General features: G+C 36.9%; 3 protein-coding genes across 3 annotated transcripts in view; 2 read left to right on the top strand and 1 right to left on the bottom strand.

Moving 5' to 3' along the window:
• Positions 1-22203, top strand: part of LOC139968756 (uncharacterized) — a 223241-nt gene that overhangs the window by 78132 nt on the left and 122906 nt on the right. The gene's annotated exons all lie outside the window — the stretch shown is intronic.
• LOC139968749 (DNA polymerase beta-like) lies at positions 4295-10886 on the top strand. Its single transcript, XM_071973098.1, has 9 exons — positions 4295-4682; positions 5399-5523; positions 6876-7009; positions 7618-7667; positions 7995-8046; positions 8557-8755; positions 9102-9188; positions 10088-10304; positions 10481-10886. Exons 1-9 carry the CDS (start codon positions 4619-4621, stop codon positions 10573-10575), a joined length of 1023 nt encoding a protein of 340 aa, XP_071829199.1. The 5' UTR covers positions 4295-4618; the 3' UTR covers positions 10576-10886.
• On the bottom strand, positions 12268-21410 carry LOC139968748 (core histone macro-H2A.1-like). Its single transcript, XM_071973097.1, has 7 exons — positions 21169-21410; positions 18494-18825; positions 17877-17927; positions 17154-17244; positions 16363-16452; positions 15289-15463; positions 12268-13912 (listed from the first exon to the last, which is right to left on the bottom strand). Exons 1-7 carry the CDS (start codon positions 21338-21340, stop codon positions 13744-13746), a joined length of 1080 nt encoding a protein of 359 aa, XP_071829198.1. The 5' UTR covers positions 21341-21410; the 3' UTR covers positions 12268-13743.

Raw genomic sequence — 22203 nt, forward strand, 5'->3', positions numbered from 1 at the left:
TTTTCATTATCTGAATGTTTACTTTCTTCATTTGATTGCACATAACTATTGCTGATATGGATTCTATCCACAGTTCCCTGTGGCTGGTCCATATAATTCGGTACTCCTTGATCATCATTCCAAATAAGGTTTACTCTCGTATTTTGACAATGATTTACCTTCCTCGCTTCATGTTCATTACGATTAGTTTTTCCAACCAAAGTGAAACATGAAGGCTGTACCTGTGACTTAATATCAGAACTATGCAATGGAGTTGAAATATTGGAAGGATATGTTGAAGTACTAGTAGTAAGTGGTGCGCTGCTTTCAAAGTCAGCGTGCTGAGAGTTATAACCAATGTGCGGTTTATTATTAAAAGGAATGTTCTCTTTGGAAAGATCTGAGGAAGATTGTTGTAGATTTAGCTGTCTTGGAACTGTGAAACCCTAATCGGAAGCAAGCGGAAATAAAGATCGATAAAATAATAGCCAAGAAAGAAAAAAAGAAAGAAAAGAAATATCAATGTAAACACATGACAGCCTGACAAATTAATCCCGGATTAATCCCATAAACTTTTTAATTTTACCATTTTATTACACAGGATACACATTGAGTAGTATATTCTGCACTGGCTGAAAATGGCATGATTTGGGCAACAGGGTAAGCTATCAACTATCAATACACTGCACAGTAACTGGAATACCATTGAAAAGTAGAGGCAAGTATACGTACAAGCAGGCACCAACTGCAAGATATACTATTCACTTTAGGAGGTTTTTACACCTTCCCACATAACCCTCTTCTCATGTGCAAGAATGCATACATTCTATACTTCACTGAAACAAATCTAAAATGAGATTAGTGAAGGAAAAAAGATTGGAAATCTAGGTTTTAAAAGAATAAGAATGAAGCATGTTGTGACTAACTGGTAGGAGATATTACTAATTAGTTATGAGAAACATCAAAAAGAACAGTGCTATAGTTACTTGAGTGATTAAAATGTTCTGCATCAAGGCTGCTAATTAATGTATTATGAAGTAAAAAGTGTTCCAAAACAGATGTGCAAACCTATGATTAACTCTGGAAACACAAGACATTTTGTGTGAAAATGTGCAATTTTGATACACATTTGACATAGCTTTGCCAGTGTTCATCCTTTGTCACTGTTGCCACAGGTTTCTCATGTAGAAAATGTGTGGAAATTCCAGAACACAGGATGAAACAGGAATATGTGGCAAGAAATTTGATGTGTATAAAAGTGTGAACTAGCCCTAGGAAACACACAGGATTTCATGATCTATTGACACTTTTAAGAAACATTTGAAAACTTATCTTTTTAGGCTTGAGTATGGGCAATTGGGCATTAATCTAATTCGTTGTTTTATTCACATTACTGTGCCCATTTTTATGTATATTTATATTTTTATGTTCTTTATTGTGATTTATAACCCTGTCTTATATCATTTTTTACTTTTATTGCTGTTGTTATTACTTTTAGTTTTTCTTAAGTTTGGTAATTTTATATTCCAGGTATTGGTTCACTTGTACAGTGCTTTTGAGCATGTTTTATTTCATGATAACAACACTTTAATATATGGTATTTATTTATTATTTATATTTATTTATATTAGTATTATATGGTGCAGAACTTGCAAAGATATATATATATATAAATGCATTTTTGTTTCTTGAGCTGGATTGTCACAGGTTTGCCAAAAGTTAGAAACACACATTATCAAATCTTATGTGTGTTTTCTGTCGCGTTTTACTCATGATCGTGGGTGATCTCAGGGTTGCCACAGGTTTATAGATCCCACCTGTTCCAAGACTTACCATCCTCCTTTTTCGTAACGGATTCCTCATCAGCGGCCTCTGGTGGTGGTCTGCTATGACGCTGCTTCCGTTACATTCTTGATTAACAATCTGAGCATTATCACTGTTTGATTTTGTTTCCTCTTCAATGGTTATGAGATGGCGATCACTTTCAATTTCTTCGCCAACTTTTATCTATGAAAAACGAAAGACAAAACGTATGAATATCAACAAATGTTACTCATTATGCATCAGGTGACTACCGTAGTTAATGAATCTCACAGATATGTCCTGAATGTAAAAGAGCACTTTTCTCTCTCACTCTCATATAGTCACAAAATTTAGCGGTGCAGTCGCGACTTGAGTTCTTTCGATCACCAGGTGCAAGTTGATACTGCAACAGATCAGATATCTAAGGTACAATGCTCTAAATAATACAGAGAACTTATTTTGATATATTTTCAATTTCAGTATTGATACATTCAAGATATCAGTGAACAGTAAAGTTGAAAGCAGCTGTTTGCATTTGGTCAGGAATTCTGGCATGTCACAATTTTTTTTGCGTGCATGTGTTTGGGTAAATGCTGCAATACTTTGAAGGTCTTGTTCTGTCCTTCTGTTACTATTACCTGATCAGCTTTCACATAGACAGTCTCCAGTTGATTACCGCTGTCATTCAGTAACACTACCTTGCCATTGTTAGAAACTCGTAGCTTGCCATCCTGCCATTTCTTTGACTTCTTGGTCTTCTGATGGGTATACAAGACCTGGAATTTAAATCATCATTGAAAAGACTTATTCAGGACTGCTTCCCAGCCAATCAAGGAATATCACAGAGTACAGACTTGTTAGTTTGCAGCACAAGTCAAGGGAAACTTCCTGTTTCAAGTTCAGGCGCGTAGCCAAGGGGGGAGCGAAGGGGGCAGCCGCCCCCCCTTGAGCATATTTTTAAATTTTTTTTTTAATGTTTTTATGATATCGCTAGTATTTTCAAAAGAGAAAATGCTAAGATGCAACTAACAAGGCCTGGGAAGTGCCAATTCCAGCGATCTGGGAGGCATTTTCAGCCAAAATTTTCTTGTACGCTTCGCGCCAACCATGGTGGCGCTACGCTTAGATAGTTTGCAATGCCGAATCTACAGTTTCGCCCCTCCCTTGGCAAATTCCTGGCTACGCGCCTGTTCAAGTTGCAGGAAATATTATCTTAATTTGTAAATTAAGTGAAAGCAATGTAGATGTAAATAATATAGCAGATCAAATTTACAAGATAAATGGCAAAAGTGTCATTTTAATCATGAAATGCCATGCAATATCAAACAGTATGCACTCTCTATCCAGAAGACTTCTTTTGACATTTAACCAAAAGACACTGTACAGTAAAACCACCACAGTAAAATTTAAAAAAAAAAAGCTCTAAAGATGACACTGAAGCCATATTACGCATTCCATTACAGGGTCTACACAATCCTTTTTTGATACTAACTAATGTCTACTTTAGAATCACATAATCATGATGAGGTACTTTTTTGACAAACTTTTGGTCCATTCACTGAGATCGGATGGATGAAATATCCAAACTTAAACATTGCCTTTGTTTACGTTCCTTTTTTAAAGCATGACTCAAATGCATGCATCAAAAGATGGTTTGGCATTACTGTTTCAGAGCATACATGTACAATACACCTTATGCAATCTCTGTACCTAGTAATTTAGTATCATTAGGTAATTTGTCTGTCTCAGAATAAGACTGCACCACTTCTCAAAAACCGTTTCTCTGGCAAAGCTATCACTTCAATGTCATTAATGGCTTCTCTGGCAGTTGAATCCATGACTGGGCATGTGAATTGTTTTTCAATATTACCAAGAAGTGCAATATGATTGATAATGAAACTTACCGTGAAATCCATCTGACCATAACTTTTGCATCAGTGCTGTCTCACCAGAGTATTACAACACTGTAATGGGAAAATATAATTTCTTGTATAAGTTCTTGCTATGAGATATCATGGCCTTTATACTTAAGTAATGGCAATAACTATATTTTTACAAAACAAGCCAACAACATTCATTAAAACCAATGTATAGATTAAAATGGTATTCAAAACTTCATTATTATTTTGAATTACAAATATGACAGCAACAATTTAACTCAGACAAGCCATAGCCAAACAAATCAGTAATGCTATACATGTAGATCGCACTGACCCTTTGAAACATAACTTGTAACTTTACACACTGAGTGACTGAATGACATTTACTAAAATAATTTTAGGCTTAACCAAGGCCTAGCCTAGTAACGTTAGGCTAGGTCTAATTGCAGAACGAAAAGTCAAACACTCGGCTTAGCTAGGCAATTTGGCCAAAGCCGCCTAGACCAAACTTAAACACAATGATGAAACACTGTACAGTAAAAGACGTTTGAAATAAATGTATTTTTACAATTTTACATTTTATTGTTACCAGAAAGGAGGAAGGACAGAAACAGATCTTGGCGCAGACTACTGTACCTGGATAAATCGAACTTTCAACTTCAGCGCCCGAGAAAATGGTGCATGGTGGGATATATTTCGCAATCTACAAGTTTAGGACATCATGTTTATTTTGTTTCCGGTAGGTCATATCATGTCCAGACAAGCGCTAGCGTGTTATTATGTATGACAAGACCTTTGTTCGAATTGCGAACAAGAAAGCGATCGCCTAAGTCAAAAGTACACAGTTGTTGATTGTACGTACACTGCCTTGAGTTAAGACTTTCACGAATCACTGCTACCAACTGTTTCACGAAAGTTCTTTTTGCTTCCATCTGTTACCAAGCAAGATATTAGACATGAGTAAAAGGAAAGCACCTCAAAATGAAAACCCAAACCAAGAGATAGTGGACTTTCTAGTCGGTGAGAATATAGGCTAGGCTAAATTTGTTGAAGTTTACTGTAACCAGTATAGGCTAAGCTAGTTAGGCCTAACGTTAGGCCACTCTCTAACAGGTGAAAATAAGAGTCTTCTTACAATATCAGCTGTTTTCTATAAATGCTGGGTTGATTAAAAAAATGCGAAAATCTACATTGACCAGTGTTTATCAGAGGGTTTAACTTAAGTGTTGTACACTTTCACACTGGAGGTGATAGCACAGTATCAAGCAGGAGTAAAGTTACACACAAACTTAGCGACGATAGCCTAACATATACCAGTTACCACCATATCAAGCATTGAATATCTTTATATCATTTTTAATTGCATAATTAGATATATATGTATTTATATGTAGTCTATATATATTTGTATGAATAGTAATGTATTTCATAGATAACTTGCTATGTCAATGCAACATTAACCTGTACATTGTCAAGAGTACTAGACTAAGAAGTAAGTATGACGTAAAAAAGTTATCACTTCTTGATCATGTAACATGTATCAAAAAAGTATGTTTTCATTGTATGTGGCCATGTCCCAAGAAGACCAATAGTATTAAGACTACTTGCAAAAATCATCTAGCAAAGAAGAATTGTAACATAGTCCATTAAAATAGGTGTGAACAAATTCAGACATTGGAGACCCTTCTGCAGAGACTATTTGTGGATGTGACTTTCTGTTATGACTTTTCTTTCAGAATTAGCTAACTATGAGAAGAATGTTACAAGGGCCCTCTTTAAACATAATGCATACAGAAAGGCCGCAAGTGTTATTGCTAAATATCCAACCAAGATAACGACAGGGGATGAGGCAAAGAAACTGGTAAGAACCAACTGACTTCCATGAACACTGGATTTCTTGCTAAAATATTGCTGATGATTATACATTTGAATCAAATGTTGCATCATGTTATTAAACATCACTTCTTCACATTCCAAAGTACTTTTGCCTACAGTACTGTTCCATCAAGATCCTATTGCATCATGGGAAGGCATGATTGTATTATCGTATATATATCACTGATGTGTTTTTTTTTTCGTTTTAATTTAAATATTCAACGAATTGACGAAGAAGAGAGTATGATGGGAGAATTTTTAACCGAAGAATAATAAACATCATTTTACTTCACTTGAGCCAGTGGGGGTACTAAGCGTGAGGGGGTCCCCCAGTACCATTGAAAAATGTTTACCCTATTTTTTTAAATCATTGTTTAAACAGTTCAAAGCTTTGCCAACGATAGCACCATTTTGCATCTAAGCCACCTAACATACTGTACACACAAGTTTCTCAAAAGGGAGGAGACACCCAGGTTGGCATCCCCTGCATTGGGTGACAAAGGAAGGATCCACCCTGGTGCCAACTATTCTAGCCTAGGTATACCATTGACTTGAGCTGCTCTCACTGAGTGATTTTACTGGTATCTAATAAGCCAAGTCCATGCAAACTGGCCACAATGTTGAGGAAGTTAAACCTTTTATACATAAGACCTTGATTACTAAACTCATAAATCACCAATCTCAAAAACTGTTGCTAAAATGTCGTTTTGCATTTTGCATTTCAGTCCCTCATCTACTTACACTACAAAGTAAAGTTAACAACTCCAAATGGATGGGACCACAGTTGTTTCAGATCCCATCATTTTATGGTCCAGTAATGGCCTGTGACTTTCCTGACTCAAGTTGAGTCATTGACTCCAGTCAACGTACAAATTTTCTCTGTGGGGAGGGAAAAAGTTGAAGAAGTTGTTCATTTTTTAAATTCAGTGAATTAGTCATGACTTGTTGCAACACGGAGTGTTAGCTCAGTGGTTAACGCCGGTGCCTTTCAATCATAAGGTCCCGAGTTCGAGTCACTCCAAGGTGTCGTCCAGTTACAGAGTTGGAATCTAAGAGACTGACTTCGGTCAGCTTGTGACTTGATAAGCCAATGATGGCTTCTTCGCGAGTTCCTGCTTGCAGGAGGATCTAAAATACATAAATACATACATACACTGGATGTGACCCCCTTTTGAAATTGCTTACATAAATTGATGTGATATAAAACTCCTGGTAGGTGTGATCCTCCTCCATATACTACATAAATTGCAAAATAAAATCATAACTCTCAAAAATGTTTGCAGTCTAATTATGACAATAGTTGAGTACTCATAACATGTCTTGTTGGTTCATTCGTAGGATGGAGTAGGAGATAAGATTTCTAAGAAGATTGATGAGTTCCTCCAGACAGGGAAACTGCAAAAGCTGGAGAAAATCCGCAAGGATGACACATCGGAATCCATCAATTTGTTGACAAGGGTTTCTGGAATTGGGTGAGTGACGAAAAATTTCATGCAGTCCACAGTGTAAAGACAGTGTTAACATGACAACCATTGTTGATTGTTCTGTTGGGAAGTGAACTGCCTAACTGTTGTCACAAAATTGATTTAGGTAGGGGCATGAACCTTTATTCAAGGACTTGAGGTGGATTATGTATTAGACAAGGGGGGGGGGTGGGTAAGGCCCTGAGTGTGGTGTAGAGGTCTGTCATGTGGGTTTTTTTCTGTAGAAAGAAAATAAAGGTTTTATGGTACGTTCTGAGGCATATTGAGACCATTTGGTCATGATAAGGAGACATAAAATAAGGTTCTCCTATAAATTAATACTCTTAAATTGTAAAAATTGTTGTATATGAATGAACTTTTACACTCCCATCTGTTGTCATAAATGGGTGGGGTCATGGCTCCCTTTTTCTCCTCCCCTTCCTGAGCACACTAGTGCTTTATAAGTTCCACGCCAATGTACAAGTCTAATGGTTGTAGTATTTCTTTTAAACTTTGCATATCATGATTAACAACAATGTCACTGCATCAGTTTGCATAGTGTTTGTTACTTTGTGTAAAGAAAGTTTGGTTACATTCTTTTTCACTATTCATTGCAGACCTGCTGCTGCTAGAAAACTCTTTGATGATGGAATTAAAAGTATTGAAGGTATGTTTTCTAGAGAAGTGCGAGGCTTTACCATTAACTCTGTGACATGTACTGTTAGGAATTCTCAAGCATTTGTGTTCTATGCATGCATTATACTTGTGCATTGCATCTTTCGATTATGCTAAGCAAATTCTTGTCATAAAAGGATTTTGCTCTTGAGAAAAATTGCACCAAATATATACAGAAATTTTTAAGAACTTGTACCCATGCCTTGAAATTTAAAAGGAAACTTTAACACGTTCTCTTGTAATACTATTTGAAGTTTAAAAATAAGATCGTTTCCTCTCCAAGCTGAAACTTATTGCCACATTTTTCCTCTCTTAATAGATTTGAGAAAAAAACAGGACAAACTCAACCACCATCAAAAGATTGGTTTGAAGTAAGATTTATGGGTTTTTTATTAAGTTTTTAAGAATATTTAAATAATAGGCATATTGTTAAGTGTTGACTACAGCCTTCCTGGTGACATTTCATAAGCTAATCATGTTCATTGTTAATGTACAGAATTGCTGAAAGGTTTCATTGAAGTTGTATCAAGGCATCTGGCAACAACAGAGTTACAGTAGTGGTGTCACCATGGCAACTGAGCCCAAATGGTCTTTGTCTGTTTTCTTCTGAATGTACTTAGTAAAAAAATTCTAACTGATAAAAACATTGACAACTATCCTGTAACACTTGCTAATATTTTTCTGTGCCATTAATGTTCACTGTATTGCTTTTAAATCTTGGAAGCCTTCTCGATATTGGTCTGAACCTTGTCGAAAGAATGAAAAAAAAAAAGTGGAAAGGTGTATGACAAACTGTGTAAAAGTCAGTTCTTTGTACCTTGCTAAAGTCGCTATACAGCATATTCAAAACCAACTATCCATGTCCCTTTTCATATAAATAGACATTTTGAAGACTTTGAGAAAAGGATTCCCAGATCAGAAATGGAAAGACTTGAGGCAGTTATCATAGATCTCGTGGAGGAAGTGGACGACTCTTACACAGCGACTATCTGTGGAAGCTACAGAAGAGGAGCCGTTTCAAGCGGTGATATCGATATTTTACTGACCCATCCTGACTTCAAAGCGGAGGATGGCAAGAAAGTAAGAAGATATTTGGTTCTGATGTTGATCAGCCCAGGACTTGCAGAAATAGATTAAGCTATATTCTATAGTAGATAATTAAGAGCTAAAAGTAAAGAGGCACTCATTCAAAACTTCTGCTCTTTTTAGTAAGCAATCTAGAGGACTGCCGGTGACTGATGTGAAGCCTCTTTGAGTATTTCAGTTTTCAACAAGTATCAAGATTTTATACTTTAGACATGTCAATTGTTATTAACTGTTTAAGCCTATTATTACCACCGTACTGCAATCCTTTGGGCAGCAATGAAGCTGTTTTGTGTGAATATTATAACTGTAACATTGATTTTTTTCCCTCCATTTTCCATAGCCTGCCCTTCTACATGCAGTGGTCAACAAACTGGTGGATTTTAAATTTGTCACAGATACCATTTCTCTAGGTGATACCAAATTTATGGTATGATATAGTGTATAGTTTTCAGTATTGTAACAAGTCATGACCTTAGTCGAAAACTTTTCAAAGTAAAGCGATTCGAAAACATTTTGATTGATGTTTCCCCACATTGATCAATATTAAGTGACTCGAGTAAGTGACTTGACTTGACTTTATAATTGAATTGACTTGTTACAGCTCGGAGAAATTGCAATGTATCTCATAAGTTAATTTGAAAGTTTTGACAGTGTAACAAAAAGGTATCACACTCTTGGTTGGGCCTCTGTTGTGCTTATTTTTTTTTATGGAGAGAGAGAAATAAGGGGGGGTTGTATGTGATGTCTGAATGCAAGCTATTTTTAACTTATTCCAAGACCTTTGAGAGGTCTGGACTTAAAGCAAGGAGAAGGTTTAAACTTGTTTTTTTTTCTTTTGTGTAAGGAATGAGACATTGAAAGCAGTTCTTCTATGAGCCTTATTGAACAAACCATGTCCTAAAACATGTGGTAGACATAGCTGTTTCATCTTTCAGGTGTGTTTTCAGCTGGTGGCCAACTTCCAACTATCACTAAACCAGCATCATCCCAAAGAACCAGTTCTTTCATCTAGGTTGTCTAGAGCAAAGCCAACAGTGAAGTTAATATTGGTTGAAGTGAGGAAGTTTAGGGAAAGTAAAACTTGGAAAAGAGCAAAGAAAATTTGTTCTTTTCCCTTAGGTCTATTTAATTCCCTGTCAGTTACCATTATTCATTTACAATTTTTTTTTATTGAATTGTGCCACTGCAATGGACACCTTTCAGTTCAGTTCAGATGTAGGCATTGTGGAATGTTTCATACTTGATGGGGTATATGGAGCATACATGCAGAGGCAGAACTTTATGGGCATATTTTGTAACATGTTATCGTTTACATTTACTCTTTAGGGTGTCTGCCGCTTGGCCAAAGAAGCAGATGCGGACGAAGACGACAATCCGAATCTGTTTCGAAGGATCGACATCCGATTGATTCCTTCCGATCAGTACTCCTGTGGTACCCTATACTTCACAGGCAGTGACATGTTCAACAAGCATATGCGAGGGATCGCTCTGGAGAATGGATTCACACTGAATGAATATTCAATACGACCTCTAGGTAGCACAGGTAAATAACTCGTCTCTTTTTCAGAAGTCAGATTTTGTGTAAATAATAGTATTTCAAAAGAAAAGATTTACATTTTGAAAATTATTTTGAAAACTATGTAAGTTTGAAATATGACGTGAAATATCCGTGTCACATTGCTGGTATTTTATCAGTGAGGTTTATTTGACTCTCTGCAGGTGTGCCTGGAGAGCCACTCCCAGTATCCAGTGAGAAAGATATATTCGATATCATCGGAATGAAGTACAAAAAGCCCTCGGAGAGAAGCATGTAGAACCACCTCTCGATCTACAGTAGTGCCCTGTCATCTTCGTTATTAATTTTGACTGCCAGTATTAAACTTTGATCACCTTGGAGTGATCTTAAACATCCATTAATATTTCATGCTATGAGGAGATGCAGCTTAATGTTTTCATCGAACCAGCGAGTTTGAGAAGGGTTATAAAGTCAGATTTAATTTAGTCTGTAGACCTACATCACATTCATAAGTAGGTTGAACTCTAATTTGCATATTCAAGTAGGTTGACCTCTAATTTGCATATGTAATTCTGTGCTGAAAGGAAATGTATTGTTAGTTACATTTTGCATTGGGTTGTAAGTGTCTTTCATTTCTGACCCAGTGGCCTGCACAAGATTTAAATGTTTGTGGGGGGGGGGGGGGGTCGGTTGGCAGATTCAAAATTTACCCCAATAACTAACATAGGGTCATGGATTTTGTTAGAAAGGTCAGAGGCAAATGGATGTTATAAAGTAGGGGGGCAATATTGTAAAGCAAACCAAATTAGAATATAAGTAAATGACAAATGGAAAAACAGACTTTGAATTCAATTTTAGGCAATGGAAAAAAGCAAATTGTCTACAATTTATTATGTCAAATGGTCCATTCTGAGGTATATATTATCTATAAATTAGGGCTGTAATCAAGTCTAAATGCAAGGTTGTGCATTTAAATACTGTTTGAATTTTTGTGAGGTTGAAAAGGGACTGTACACCTGAAGAGATCATCTGATTCTTCCCAGAGATACTTTTATAAAATCCCACAAGTGAGTCATTCCTCCCCTCCCCCCCCCCTTCCCACTGAACCATTTTCCACATAAATCTTTCTTAAAATATCTGTGAGGTAACAACCAAATGGCTGTGATATACTTAAGCAACTTGTTTACCATTGAATAAAAATATATTTCTAGTTCCACAATTGTTGTGAAATTTTTTCTTCTTTTATTCTTTGCCAATCTTTGAGGTTTAAACCTGACTTTATCTAAAAGGTGTAGGCACATTTGCTTTCTGGTATCTCGTAAGGCCTTTACCCCCAAAGGCCGGCCACAAAACTTCATGTTGCCAGTCACAGCCCGGAATAATTTAATGTTCACATTTTTTCTTGTAGCAGTTTTTCAGTTTATGAACTTTCGTCTCAAGAAATATTCCTTTTTCAGTGTACAAGATATGCTTTACACGTTTTGCATATGTGTAACAATTCAACCATTGTGTATAATATTTTGCTTTGTGATACCCAATAAATTATTCCGTGCACATTGAAGTTTTTTTTCCCAATCTGTAAGGCCCTCCCTCACACTTTAGGATGTAACAACTCCCATGACTAAAAATTTCAGACCATTTTACATGCGCATTTTCTGTAGCGAGATCCCAGCAAATAGAGAGCAAAATAACGCATCAAGCATAGGTATTGCTAAGGTTACCATATTTCATTTGAGGAAAAGATAAAAGTTCTTAGGGCCTGAGGGAGGGTTATAAGTTGAGGGGTTCCCCTGTTGTGGGAAAATTTTGAAGGGTATCTGCATGAACATTGTACGAGATTTGATGGGAAAAGCAGAATGTATTGTAAGAACTGAGGGATTGACAGACTGTTTACTATTGATAATTTGCCTCTCTGTGGTCAAATGGGAGTAGCTAGCTGGTCAAATTTGCTAGCAATACAAGTGAAAATATTGACAAATGAACAAACTGATGAGACTTTTTCAAAATGTATGTATTAATGACATCTGGTCAAAAACAAAAATTGAAATCATGACTTCATTATCTGTGGTCAAAATACTTGAAATTTGAAAATACGTCACCTGTACCCTAAAATTGATATTTCAAAAATTTCATATATTTAGCTGCATGACAGTACTCTGTTATAAATCAATATTGCAAAGTTTTTAATCTATGTCTGTTAAAGCTTTGATTACTAATGAGTATTTCATTTTCCAAATAAAAATAATGAAAAGAAATTAAGAAAGGAACATTCATTTTATGAAATGTTAAAATAAAAAGCATTCTAAAATATTACTTTGTTAACAAACACTTTCAGTGCAACATTAAACATGAAAGCATGCTGGCAGTAAAATAAATGACATTTTAACGACACAAAACAAACTGGCTCACTTTGCAAATGCATGCTGCAGTTCCTCCCCCCACTCCACCACCCCCCCCCCCATTCTTGCGATAATATTTTGACACAAAGCTTAGCAACAGATAAAAACATTTTTGAAGCAATGGCGGTCTAGCAAGCAAACGCTTGTGCCATTCTGTACACACACATATTTACTTTAAAACATGCCATGTTAACATTCTTTATTGGTCTTTGAGTTAATGTTCACACTACTGATATTATTTCAGATAGCAGGGGAAACAGGAACTTCTCTTTAAAGAGGCTAGTTCAGAAATAATAACCGTTTTTCACTGGTTCTATTTCACACTTTCAAATCCGTCCATATACCTGGACTTTGCATTCAGTCATCAGTTAAGCTCAAGGTGAGTTTTTGCCTCCATGAAACACCTAACAATGAATGATAACATTACCATAGACAAAGGTTCGCTGTATATAAAAATCTAAAAACAGATAAAAATATGAAAACACATTAATGGCTTTCGGCATTACAAAGCAACGATGCAGCTTTGCCCTTTTTCTTATAATAGCTGTTTTGGGGAGTTTTCCCCTTCAATGTCCCTCACATATGAAGTTAGATACAGATGCTATTGGATGCTCTCTGTAAAGGAAAACAGCCATCTGCTGATCTATGAAACCAATCCATCTAGCACTGATGATGGTGGTTAAATACTTTACAGAGAGAACCCAGCAGTTACAAACGTATGTCCTATTAAAACAGACTTTGGAATGTTCCTAGGATCCAGTTGAGCATCTTGAGGGAAAAAAAACCTGTCAAACTTAAGAGGAGAGGACACGAGACTAAGCTATTTCAAGGAAAAAATAAATTTCAGTATTTTACTTCCCCCGAGAGGCAAGACTTCAAATTGGTTTACTGTTTGGCTTCTATCTCTCAAGAAAATGTGGGGAGTTTTAAGAGTAATTACAAAGAGATATATATATATATATATATAACATAAAATCCAAACTAAATATTAGACACTTTTTTTTCCTTCTAATCTACCTCGTCTAGGATCACAATTCCTTTGGCCATGATTAACCCTTAAAATCCATTTAGCTATCGACGTCTAACTTGCTCAATTCTGTGATGAAGACGTTGACACTTTCGTTGTCGTACAAGACAAAGTAAACCTGCTTTAGTGAAGACGCCATCACCGAAATGAAGTAATTCTTTATAGACCTGAGCACCGTTTCTGCTGCAGTCTGCTTAGGCATACCACCTCTGGATGAAAACAATGGAAAGAAATAGAATTATTTTTTAAATGTATGACAGTTTTTTATTCTGATTTGATTGATAGGTTATTAGGTTCTCAAGGCAGACAACCATTCCTTAACAAAGATTTAACATTTTCTGCCTAACACAGAGGTCTCAGCAAAGAATGTGTTGTTTGCACCCAAAGGGCAGTTTGAGTTTTTGGAGATCAATCTTTTCACAACACTTTCACACGGACCCACAATTCCCAGATCAAAGTTGGTGTATGTGTGTGATGACACACAAACTTTGACAGTTGCTTGACTGGCACCTTGAAAGTATCATTCCTCATTGAGTATAACTTGTAGAATTAAACACTGCCCCAACTGATTGCAAATAAGTACATCATATTGAACCATTAGTAAAGCACTTTTGAATATATAGCTCCTGATTGACATGTTACATTCGGATCCACTGGTGACACGGTGACTGCCGGGCATAGAAGTTCACAAATTTCAGCCGCCTGCTAAAAACTGACAAGGGCTTAAAAATCTAATGACTAAATTCAAGTTCTCACAGGCATTTTCCTGAATTGCAACACACACATCAGCTACTTTAAAGGTTTATAAATCAGCCCCAAAAATATCTGCTGATAATAAAGAGTTAAATTTAGGTCTTATGACTAACTGTTAAATCAATTATCATGTGTTTGTTCTCAAGGCCTACTGGCAGAAGAATGCCAGTGCCTTTTCATCTCTCTAATGGCAAATGGCACTACTGACTACAAACTTGCCACTGATGACTACAAACTTGCCACTGCTGACTACTTACTTGCCACTGCTGACCTCTGACCTGCACTGCTGACTACTTGCCACGGATACTTGTCACTTCTGGCTACTTACTTGCCACTGCTGACTACTTACTTGCCACTGCTGACTACTTACTTGCCACTGTTGACTACTTACTTGCTGCTGCTGACTACTTAGTTGTAACTGCTGACTACTTACTTGCCACTGCTAACTACTAAGTTGTAACTGCTGACTACTTACTTGCCACTTCTGGCTACTTACTTGCCACTGTTGACTACTTACTTGCCACTGCTGACTACTTACTTGCCACTGCTGACTACTTACTTGCCACTGTTGACTACTTACTTGTCACTGTTGACTACTTAGTTGTAACTGCTGACTACATAGTTGTAACTGCTGACTACTAACTTGCCACTGCTGACTACTAACTTGCCACTGTTGACTACTTACTTGCCACTGTTGACTACTTACTTGCCACTGCTGACTACTTACTTGCCACTGCTGACTACTTACTTGCCACTGCTGACTACTTACTTGCCGTTGCTGAATACTAACTTGCCACTACTGACTACTTAGTTGTAACTTCTGGCTACTTACTGGCCACTGCTGACTGACGGGATTGCAATTGTGTTGAGATTCTTTTCGTCAGCAAGAGCCAGACAGTTCTTAATGCACTTCTCGAGGTTTGGGACGGCATTGTTAGAACTCCAGCTGGGGCTGTTACAGTGAATGACAAACTTGGCTGGGAGTTTATGACCTGGACAGATTGCAGCTGAATTTATCAAGGAAAAACAAAAATGAACAAAGGTTGTCACAAGAAAATTGAACTCATTTCTTATTTTGGTTCATATGTATGGTCCAGAGACTGTCATTGAAACTGAAGAAATGAAATTAAATATGAGATCTGAAGTCCCCACTTATATTAATATAGCAAAGACCACTGTTTATCACAAATGCTGGCCCCACCAAATATAGCAAAATGAATTGTCAACAAGTATTCTCAATTTTCTACAGGTCTTTGTGACATATGAAAATATCACTATGTTACCAATACGCAAGCTAAAAATAGTAAACATGTATTAACTTTGCTTGACCCTATCGGCAGCATGGCATAGTTGTTTTCACCGCACTAGTGATTGATGGCCGCATACCACTGTAGCTCAAGCACAAGCTTGGCAGCAAATGCTGTGTAACATGAACTTCATATTTGCAACGAGTACTAAGACAAACATTAATGTAGCTATTTCGCGATATTAGTACTTTGACTTTCATAATGTTTACCTGTAAAACATCTATTAGACCCTACAGTACTAAGTAAGTCCTAACATGTTACTCATCTGCCAACCTCACTATAATGCTTGTCCCACGTTTTCACCCTTAGAAATACGGTGACCCTACCAAACAGGTAACGAAACATTTTGGGTAGGGCGCAGGATTCTCCAGATGTCGGCAAATTCACCCACACATTTTGGAGCTTGCTGATGGAGGCCATTTAAAACTATGTTTTTGCCCATTAATTCTATAGTCCAAGCTGGCTTGCTTGCATGCATTGTTAGTATCAATTCTGAAGGGTGGGGGGGGGGGAGGGCAGACAGACAATGAAGCTGTCACAACAAGATTCCCTTGAGATGTCTTACAGTATGCGCTAAATGTGTGTACGTAGGAACAAACCTCCTGCGACATCTAGGGAGCCGTGAGCTTTGTGAAGTTTATTCACTTCATCCGAGAAATCTTTACCGCCAGCCTTCTCCAGAGCAGTGCCTTTCAAAAGGAGATAGAATGAAAAAATGGAATCCTCATAGACCATTCTAATCCTGTAAAAGATGTGATGTCACATACAGCTTCATACAGAATACACATGAGATATTGTCTTTTGAGTGTGTCACCATGCTACAGCCTATGAGAGTACCAGAAAGTTGTCAGAATCCTGGAATGGTTGGCATCTATTCAAGTTTAATCATACCGTAGCTCAATATCTGAAATCCTTTTTAGTAAATATGTACTGTTTATCCATATAATCCAAAGTTTATGCAAAACACTTTACAATTTTGAATCACAATTGTAGCCATTAATTATGTTTGATCTTAAATACATATCTTTTGAAAAAGACAAGTAATCGCTTATTTCACGGTTTTCTAATACGTGTTTGGTCATTAATCCTTTAGAATGTAGACACCGTACTTTCCAAAAAACACAGTTTACTTTACAGTTAAATGTAATGGCAGCATTTTAATAGTACTTTTCCTACATAGAGGAACTTGTCGGGGGTGACAGAGTGAAGTATAAACGAGGCAAAGGATTTAAAGTTGCTTTTGCAATTTTGATGATGCAGCATATCACAGCAGAAATTTACACAATGTTTTTTAGCCGTTTCGGTGAAAACAAGAACAAGAGATAGCGATCTGAAAATTACTATAAAACATTTAGAAATAGAGCATCCGTTATGTGAATGAAAAGCTCACCTACTTGTCCACCGAGGAAAAAAGAGGCATTAGTGGGATTTACGACACAGTCAACAGTTACTTCACTGATGTCCCCCTGAATTACTGTAAGCTGTTGATGGAAAAATATGCAAACATAAAAGTAAGAGCCTCCTATCATTCCATCCTAGGGAGATATTTGGTCCATTTTAGAAGATCAGGGCTGGATCCATCTAGCCATTAGGGAATTAAATTCGTCAGGAGTTAAAATCTTGCACGTTTACGATAGGAGGATCTGACCTAACTTTGATCTCTGTTACAATAGCTTTAACTATTGCATAATATGTAGCACACGATAGTACATTGGTATAAATGTTTGTATAAGTGTTTGCACAGGGTATCCGGGTACCCACCCAACGCGATACTACCCAGTTCCTAACTTATTACACAAATCCTACGCAAAGTGTGATTTTTTTTCTTTTCTTTGGCAAACCGATGGTTAGGCAGATTTGCCATTGACTAAGTGTGGTGTTAGGCACTAGTTTGTATGAAGTTCAACGGTTACTATCGATGCAGGGTCACCTTTGGTTACGGAGAGCGTTGTAATAAAAACTTGATTTTGGATTGACGTCTCTATGGGATTGGGTGGTGGTGCAGAGTCGGCTGGAGGGAAGAACCACTCAGTGATTGCAAAACACTGAAGTGAAAACCTAACAAAGGACAGAATATGTCTTCTACTATAACTGAAATTAGATAAGTACTCACTTTTTGTCCCAAAAAGAGCTTTTTCTCAGATAAAACAGTTTTCCCTGAATTCTGAAAAAGGTTTTAAGAAACGAGAGGAGAATGAAGCATTTATATTTTGACAATTTTCCTAAAAATCATTATTTACTTTAACCTATCATGACGGACAATTATCTTTAGAATCCTGGCTTTGACTCCTTCTGCTTCAAAGGGGTAACAATTCCAGTAGTACAATCAACTGTGAGGCACCAGCATTGATATCTTTATTTCAACTTTGTAGGTCCTAGTTTAGTAGTGAAAAATGGAGGTATACTGTAAATTGTACAAGGAATATATATATTTTCAGTACATATCAAAGTTTTATCATGCAAAATGGGCAAGTTGCTATTGTTACAGACATTCATATTTCATCTCTAAAGCAAATACTTTATTTATTCAAATGCACTAACAGCTACACTGATGTGAACGCAAATGTGAACGCAAAAAACCTTTGTTTGTGTAATATACTGTACATTGAGCATTATTTTTTATTTTTGTTGTTGTTACAAAACTGGATGATCCTACATGAACCTCTGTCACAGCAGACTGAGTGAAAATTCTGAATGCTTTTAATAATATTGGAAAGAAACGTCACATACTTTTCCTTTATTTGGGGTTCCTCCACTCTTTGCTAGAGCCTTGGTAATCGACTTTTTTGGGGGTAGCTGTTTCTTTGCTGCTACGGTTTTCAACTTTGGCTGGCTTGACGATTGGATCGCCGGAGGATCAAGACCTGCTTTGCCCTTGGCATTTTTCTTGGTGAGAAGTTCAGGGTAAATATGTGGTAGGACTCCACCGCTAGGAATTGTCACATCTTTGAGCAACATATGAAGTTCCATATCGTTGGCAATTGCTAACAGAATGTGGCGAGGAGTGATACGAGCCCTGCGGTTGTCACGTGCAGCATTTCCGGCAAGTTCGAGAATCTCAGCTGAAGAAACAAGTTTGTTTAAGAAGTTTGAACAAGTGATCCTGAAGGGAAAGAGGCTTTAATGAGGATTATTCCGCTTACTTATCAAATATGATGGAAAAAAAAACATGTGTTATTCCGGAAAGGAAAAAGAGAAAGGGGTAGGATGTACTAGACATATAACAAAGGGCTTGAGGGCTCCTCTGGAAAGCAGTGCTTCTGCACTGAGCAGGAATACCCTCATTAAAGATGACAATAATAAAAAAAATATGTAAAAAAATATATATATATAAATATATAATATGTAAAAACAACATCATGTGATTTGATATTGAAATGTTGACATTTAACTTAAATTACTTGACCTAGAACACAAAGGAGCTGGGGATAAAATTTGTTTGGATGCAAAAAGATTTTGCCAAAAAGGAAGAAAGTTTCCAGAATCCTTTTAAGAGTACAGTATGCAAGAGCCTGATGAACATTAAACATTTTCAACAAAAACACCAAGTGAATTATAAGCTCAGATGGAATTTTTATTATAAATTATACCAAGTTGTCTCAATTTGGATTGGATCCTAATTTTATTCACATCATATGATATGATCACAAAATAGATAGCAAGAACACTCTATTCTTAAAGTTCTATTTAAAACATGCATACATACACACACCAAGATGGCAAGAACATAACTACAAATCATTGAATTTTGATTACGTTGTAGACAAACTTTCCTGATGGAGGGATTCATTGCTTATGGTAAAATTTCTATCATACATAAATGATAAGATTTTTCATGACACCTAATATCCTTCGAGTTGCAAAGGTCTGCCGAAGCTATTATCAAGCTGATTCCATGGTTTCCTTCCTTCTGATTATAATTTGTTTACTTTCAACTATCAAAACACGAATAGTTCCAGGATGAAAGGAAATGGGACACTTGCCAGACACAAAGCAAATTCATCCACGTGGTGCAATCTTTGATGTAAAAGTGTTTTTGACTGTACACAACATTATTATATGTGTACTATGTTTGCACAGGGTATCCTGGTACCCGCCCGACGCAATTCTACTCGGTTCCTAATTTATTACCCGAATCCTATGCAAAGTTATTTTTGTTTTGTTTTGGCAAACCGATGGTTAGGCAAGATTTTCCCTTTGACTGAGTGTGGTGTTAGGCTACCATGTGGTCTATGATAATAGCAATAACATAAGTATTCCATTGATATCTTATAACTGCACCACAATTTCAGCTAATAAACAGATGGTTAGGCTAGATTACCCCATTGACTTAGTGTGGTGTTAGGTAACCATGTGGTCGAAGATAACAGCAATACTGAAAGTATTCCATGGATATCTTATAAGTTCTGCATCACAATTTCAGCGAATAAAAACATGGTTAGGCTAGATTTCCCCATTGACTTAGTCTGGTGTTAGGCTACCATGTGGAAGAAATTGAAAGAATTCTCACAATTATTATTTATTTATTCGTTTATTTCTAGAAGGAAAGACTGACAGGGAATTTTACGATATTTTACTAACAGGATAACTAAAAATCAATATCGCCAGTGGCTTTTTACCAAAGGTTTATTCCAAATGCGATCAAATTTGTGCGAATCGCGCGGCTAATGCGAACCCTAGGCCGCTTAATAAATCTAGTAGTACAACTGTTTAAGAGCTAACTTCGATATTTATATGGTCTGATCCAAAAGAGGTGGAGAGCAAACATAAGCAGCGGTGGCAGTGCAATGTTAGTAGTGATGTTAATTATATTAAGTCATTAACAAGTTAATGTAAGAAACAAAACCAAATAGAAATTATTGAGGAAGGTTTTATACCTTATCTTACACCTACGTATTTGAACATGAAAACATTGTCAGTGGAGAATATATTTATTATAGCATCCAATATGTAATTTCTTGAAAATCATGATACACGAGGGTAAACAATTTTTTCCAGGTACCCGGATACCCAACGGGTAACGGCTCTCAGGTACTGGGTTCCCGATTTTTGGACATAGTGGCCACAGGTTAGCATACATTTTATGATCAAAGCATGATCTTACTGACATTAAAATGCTCCCGTTGGGACCCTCCATGCTACTGTATGTTCTTCAAAGTACTTTTAGGACTGGGTTATATACATTTGATGAAAGATTTTCTTTATTAGAAATAGGGCTAGGCAATAGGACTATAATATTGGAGAATTTATTATTGTAGGCCTACTGTACTACTAGGCCTAGTACTACTACCTAGCTTAAGCCAAATCATACGATGTATCAAAAATGTTACAGTACCTTGTACGTATAACGTTAGACTAGGCCTAACACTAACAGGATATTTAGCGATTTTGCATGAGGAAGCTACCTGTCAAATATTCGATTACAGCCGCTAGATAGACCGGTGCTCCTGCTCCAATCCTATATTTCACAGATGCCTTTTTCAGGTACCTATGCATCCTACCCACGGGGAATAAAACCCCTGCGCGGGTAGATTTCGAAACAAACTTGACCCTCTTTTTGCCTCCACGTCCAGACATGGTTGGTACTGTTTTATTTTCCTATCAAGATAAATATGTGAGCTCAATGTTACCAGAATTTGCAACCGCTGTGTAGCTGAGGAAAATAGCAAGTGAAATCCAGCAGCTTGTACACAAAATGTGCAAATATGATATTTCAGTGACGTCAGTCTAAACTCATGTCGAAACTTGTTCTGCAAACTTAGGAGGAACAAATAAACTGGAAGAAAATAAATTGAAAACAAGAATAAAGAATAAACACTAAAGAATGAAGAAGGCGATAATTAACCGTCAAAACATGCAATGACTTTGGTAATTGGTTTATCTTGAGCATGGAGACAGGGATTTGGCGGGGGAGGGGCGGGCGGGAGAGGGGTATCACGTTCGTCAATATCGTAATTTTGTGAAAAACCTCAAAAGTGTACCTAAGTTTTCATAATTTAGATGGGCCCACGTTTTGTCCATCAAAAGTACTTTTACCATTCTTTAAGTGAAAGCCGTGCCCTTGTGTTTGCTAAGAAAGGCCCTTGGTTGAGGTATTAAGAAAAATGTAAACGTCGTATTGTTAGATTGCGGTTTGTATAGAAGTGTAGTATATACATGATAATGCACAGATCCTGATCGGTTCAGCTTGCGGCGGGTATACGATTTGATATGATTTTACCAGTGTTTGCTCCTGCAAATTTAATAGTGACATGCCCTTCGAAGTTTTGTTTTTCTCCCTTTGTGACCTCCAGTCTCACATATCCATCATTATATGTTTAAGGTAGAAATGGTCTGTAAAATATGAACAAACTCAGTGTGCCAGGGACGGTATGGTACTTGTGTGTGTGGGGGGGGGGGGGGGGGTAATCGTAAGTTTCATGAAATCAAGCAGCTGTGTG

The sequence above is a fragment of the Apostichopus japonicus genome, chromosome 6 (genome assembly GCF_037975245.1).
Source record: "Apostichopus japonicus isolate 1M-3 chromosome 6, ASM3797524v1, whole genome shotgun sequence".
Lineage (NCBI taxonomy): Eukaryota > Metazoa > Echinodermata > Holothuroidea > Aspidochirotida > Stichopodidae > Apostichopus > Apostichopus japonicus.